The 5,901-nt window shown below is 39.7% G+C and overlaps 1 protein-coding gene across 1 annotated transcript; it reads right to left on the reverse strand.

The window, feature by feature from the left end:
* Positions 1-3,390: 3,390 nt before the first annotated feature.
* Positions 3,391-5,598, reverse strand: LOC147654482 (protein NYNRIN-like). Its single transcript, XM_086883803.1, has one exon. The coding sequence runs from the start codon at positions 5,596-5,598 to the stop codon at positions 3,391-3,393; it is 2,208 nt and encodes a 735-aa protein (XP_086739929.1).
* Between the last annotated feature and the right edge of the window lie 303 nt (positions 5,599-5,901).

Genomic DNA, 5,901 nt, shown 5'->3' on the forward strand with positions numbered 1-5,901 from the left:
AAACTGCTTTACATTCCATGTTGGCATTGGCCATTGCTATTTTTACCAACAATTCTTTTTGTGCCTTTGGGCACTCTATTTGCTTTTCAATGGCAATTTCAGCTTGTCTATATATTTAATGAAATACTCACTTGCCCCTTGCTTAATGTTAGTGAAGCACTGCGTTGGCACCTTGTTACCTGGGGTGACAAGAAGAGATGTCAGAGATTGCAGCATTGGCAATATCATGGAGAGTGTTATGAATACACGAATACACTAGAAAGAGAGACATATAAGGAAAGGTTTTATTAATTATAGCAAGCCAGCAATAAGCAAAGTCGGCGCCGGGCGGCAGGGAGGAGAAGGAGAAACCTCTTCCCACGGAGCTGCCGCGCTTCCCGCTTCCATGTTTGTCCTTTTATTCGTTTCGGCCTCCTGATGATGTAGCTTTCCTCTGGCGTTTCTGCACATGCGTCTCTGGTCATTAGATGATCTTTCTCTGCCCTCTTGTGGTCGTAGAAGGGAGGCTCCAAGTCTTCCTCACTCCTACTCCACTGACCTTTTCTCACTGTTTCTGTCTCAAGGTTTATCTTGTCCTAGTGTTCCAGGAATTTCTGCTAGTCTGTTATTAATTATGCCAGCTTCAGCAAGTTAGTGGCCTTCAGCCCCTTCTCAATTTTATATCTAAAGTACAATTTCGCAAAGCATTCTATCATATCTTTTTATTTAGGCGAACAAAAGAGTTTCTATCTATCACAACCCCCCCCTTTTTCTATTTCTTACTTTTGTTCGCTGAATCTTTGTAGTTCTTTTTTACTTAATTCTAAATAATCTTCTGTTTCTTCTCCCTTTAAGGCCTCATATTTAGCATGTATTAACATAAGGTGTGCTGCTTCTAATCTGTTTTTTACGATATTAATAATTTTATTAAGAATGCAAGGGCCTAAAGTAAGTACTAAAATTAGTAAAATTGAGGGCCCCATTATGGTGGATAATAAAGTACTTAACCAGGGGGAGTAATTAAACCAAGATTCATACCAATTCTGTTGCATTTCTTGTTCTTCTTTTCTCTTTTTCAGTCCTTCCTGTAATTTGGCCATGGTTTCTCTTACTATTCCACTTTTATTTACATGTACACAACGTTCTTCCTTAAGGGCAGCACAAAGGCCTCCTTGTCGTAAAAATAATAGATTTAATCCCCTTCTATTTTGTAAGGCCACTTCAGCCAGTGGGTCTAGGGAGTCTGTGAGATCCTTTATAGATTTATCAATTCTTCTTAAATCCTCATCTACTGAAATTCTAAGCTCTCTGAGTCCCTGGTGCTGATTTACTAAAGATGCTACACCTGTTCCTAATCCAGCCCCTCCTATGCCTAGCAATACAGCTACTGTTAGTGCTGTGAGGGGTTCTCGCTTCACTAAATGATGTTCTGGGTTTTGATATTGTGTATACACATATTCTTCAGAATGATAAATAATTCTGGGAACTATTATGACCTGTATGCAGAATTCATAAGTTTCATTAAAGGCTGTTATAGAAACACATGGGGTTACTCCTAAAGTGTTACAAACCCATTTAGTATTAGGTGCTGGAATCAGCCACTGAGCTGGCTTGCGAGGGTCATTAATCAGTATTTTTGTTTGGCATAAGTAATTCTTATCTAGGGGCACATTTCCCACACATTTCCCTTTTCCAGTGACTCGAGATAATGTTATTCCTGGAGTATTTTCCCTTCCTGATTGCCATAAGCAAGCAGCAGGATTGGTACCATTCACTCTTTTTGGTTCTGCTATGGAGCCTATGGCCTCATAAAAGGATGGATTAATGTTATAACATAACCAACATTCTCTAGTTAAATTTGGATGTGTATCATTTAATACTTTAAAGGTAGCTTGCAGAATTTTCCAAAGAGCTTTGTTTCCATATTCTTGGGGTGTCTCTACTGTGGTTAATACTTGGGTGTTATTTTCTAATTTTTCTGAATGGTTATTCTGATCCCTTACTTTAGGGTCTTCTACTCCCCACACCACTGGATTTGGTCCAACAGATCCCGAGTCATGGGGAACTACCTCTTTCTTTATGAGTATATGCACCCCCCGATCCCTTCCGGGTTCCCATACTCTGAGACCCCAGGTTCTTCCCAATAACCACCCAGGATCTTGGGATTGTGTAATATTTATATAGTGAAATTTGCAAGTTCCAATATATGTTATCTCCCCTGAGGGGCCTATCCAGGGCTTTACACATCCGTGTGGACCCCGTTCAACCTTTAGATACTTATCTGGGTTTTGTACTTTCCATCCCATGGAAATTGTCTCACAGCCCCAATATCTACAGTAAAATTCTCCGGGATAATTACAATACCCTCTGCCTGGATTAGAAGCTGGGCACATGTATAGTACCTTATGCCCAGGTGGGAAATAATTAATACCCTTCCACTTAATGAGAGAGTCTAGTGTAACTTGAAAGCTAGGGGCTCCAGAGGTAATTTGTGATAGAATAATAACCTGGTCCTCCCATTGGGTTAAGGACCAATTAAAGGGTTCATGAGTCTTACTTGTACAAATGTTAAATGTGCTAATTAAAATTATAAATATTACTGACCTTTTTAATGAGCATTGGCTTCCCTTGCTATAATAGAGGCTTTTCTTTTGTAAAATACCAATTTGGGCTTCCCATAAATTATTTTGCTGGGTTGTCTCATTCCCATTCTTGTGGCATTTCCAGGACCATGACCTTTTGGTCCCATGTATTTTGGAGTGTTTCCCTCCACAGTTTATTACTCCTCTGCCTCTCCCGTCGTCGACCCGGTTGCCTCGGGCCACGGGGTGTACCATCGTCTCGGCAGCAAGAGTATTCTTCAGGAGGGAGATTACTCCTTTTTTTATTCTTTCTTTGTATATATTTTTCCCAACTTCTATGTTTTACTAAAGGGGTATCACACCTCAATTCCTGGAGCCACCGTCTGCACGACCCAGCTACTATATTTATTACAAAAGGTGCAGGTTCGTTTGGATGGTAACAATAATACAAGGAATTGACTCCTTTTGAGTAAATGGCCCACCACTTTTCTGATCCTTTCTCAAATTCCCCTGCCTGTGTTTTGGTTCTTAAGGCCCAATCGGTGAGTCTCCTCTGGGCAATGTAGCAAAATCTACACACCCCTCTCGGTGGGTAGCCTCTATGACAGTGGGTCCACCAATGTTCTTCACATACTATACTTTTAAAACAAACAAAAGGGTAACAATTCTGGCATACAGCACAACCTATTTTAACATTACTATTATATATTTCCTCCCTACTAGATGGGGGTATCTTATATTCTATATAAAAGCCTTTATGGAGTTTACTATTCATAAGTTTCTAAGCAGATTAATAATTTTCAGATTTTTTTTTTTTTTTTTTTTTTTTTCAGGATATTTTAAGTCTCAGGTCCCCAGCCGGGCTAACCACTTCCCAGTTATTAGTTTTTGGTGGCTCCACAGGTCCCTTAATTCGACTGGCATGTGTCCATCCCTTCTCCGCAGTTCGGATTGCAGAATCAGTTGTTAGCAGGACTTGATACGGTCCTTCCCACTTTGGTGTGAGGGGGTTCTCTTTCCAACTTCTTATCAACACCCAATCTCCGGGTTGTACTTGGTGTAATATAAAATCCAATGGTGGTCTTTGAGCTAGCATTCCTTTTTCCCACAATGCCTTCTTATACTTCATTAATTTTATTAAGTACTTATTGATATACTGATCACTTACATTTGGATGTGTTTGAACTTCTTCTATATTATAAGGCATACCATATAACATCTCAAAAGGGGAAATTCCCAAATCTGCCCTTGGCTGAGTTCGAATATTCAGAAAGGCTAATGGAACACATTTGACCCATGATAGTTTTGTTTCCATTACTAGCTTAGTAAGTTGTTTTTTTATTTCTCCATTCATTCTTTCTACTCTCCCAGAACTTGGAGGGTGCCAAGGGGTGTGTTGTTCCCACTTTATTCCTAATGCCTCCGACACCTCCTGAGTTATTTTTGATGTAAAATGGGGACTTTTGTCAGAGTCTATTGTCTCTGGTACCCCATATCTGGAAATTATTTCTTCCAATAACACCTTTACAACTGTTCGTGAAGTTTCCCTAGATGTAGGGAAAGCTTTTACAAAATGGGTGAGATGATCCACTAGGACCAGGAGATATTTAAGTCTCCCTACCTTTGGTAGTTCTGCAAAGTCAATCTGAATATTTGCAAAAGGTCTTTTTGCTAAGGGTCTCCCTCCATAAGGTAATTTTCTGAGATTCTTTCTATTTGTTTTTAAACATGGGAGGCAGCTTCTAGTAATTTGCTTAGCTAAGTCTCGAATACCTGTGCTCATATACTTTGCTGCAAAATAATCGATTAGTCCTTGTGCTCCCCAATGTGTCCTTTGATGCATTTTTTCTAATATTCTCTGAGCTATGGCTTTTGGTAGTACTTCTCGGCCATCTGGAAGGAACCATCTCCCCTCTGAGTTTTCTATCGCTCCTGTCTCTGGGAGTTTTAATCTCTCTTCCTCAGTAAATTTACTTCTTAAATCACTATCCTTATGTTCCATAATTTCTTCATGCCCCCCTTTTTCTTTTAGGACCATTGTCCGTAATGCCACCCGTTTTGCCTCCTGATCTGCGGCATTATTTCCCCTACTCCTCAAGTCCATTCCCGTCTGATGTCCTTTCAAATGAACCACTGCCAACTTTTTGGGCCCTCTCAGGGCTTTTAATACTGCAATTATGAGTTTTTGATGGACTAAATCTTTCCCTTGGGAATTTATTAAACCTCTTTCTTCCCACAGTTTACCAAACGTATGCACCACTCCATAACTATATCTGGAATCTGTATATATTGTCCCCTCCTTTCCTTCTAATAATTCCAATGCCCTTAATACTGCATACAATTCACAAGCTTGGGCTGACCAAGATTTGTCTAATGGACCTGATTCTAGGACTTGCAAATCAGGTCCTCGTACAATGGCATAGCCTGTTTTCCTCTTTCCTTCTATTACTCTGGAGGACCCATCCACAAACAACTTTTCTCCGCTTTCTAATTCCTCTGCTTCCAAATGAGGTCTAATTTTGGTTTGTTCCTCAATTGTAGTTATACAGTCATGTGTCAGGGATTCGCCTTCGGGTTCTCCATACAAAAATGCAGCCGGATTTTGTAAAGTGGTGGTTTCTAATATTAAGTTTGGGGCCTCAACTAAAATTCCTTCATATTTTAGAAGTCTAGCATCTGAAATCCACTTATCCGCCTTTTGTTGTAACACACCCCGAATATTATGGGGGAACATTACCTTCAAATTGCTATTAAAGGTGATTTTCCTAGCTTCCTCCACCAGCAGGGCACATCCTGCTACTGCTTGCAAACAAGTTGGCCAGCCCTTACTCACGGGGTCCAAGATCTTTGATAGATACCCTATCGGCTTCTTTCTCCCTGCCCACTCCCGAGTCAAAACTCCGAAGGCAATTCCATCTTCCACATTTACAAACAAATAAAAAGGTCTCCTTAAATCTGGGAGACTCAAGACAGGAGCATGAATTAAACTTTCTTTTAGCTCCCGGAATTTTTCTGTATCTTCTAAACTCCATTTCATTAATCCCTCTTGTGTCAATTTATGATATAAAAATGTAACTTTGCTACTATAATTTTCAATCCACTGTCTACAGTATCCTGTTAATCCCAAGATTTGACGTATCTGTCTTTTATTTTTTGGAATTGGTAATGATAAAATTCCTTGTACTCTTTCAGGATCTTTTTTTTTTCCTTCTTTAAGGTAATGACCTAAATATCTTACCTCTTTTTCAACGAATTGGAGCTTTGCCTTGGATACTTTCAATCCCTTTAAACCCAGAAAATTTAACAACTTAATACTCTCTCTCTTTACGTCTTCTTCCTC

This window comes from Cyanistes caeruleus, chromosome 3, assembly GCF_971803275.1.
Source record: "Cyanistes caeruleus chromosome 3, bCyaCae1.hap1.1, whole genome shotgun sequence".
NCBI classification, from domain to species: Eukaryota; Metazoa; Chordata; class Aves; order Passeriformes; family Paridae; genus Cyanistes; species Cyanistes caeruleus.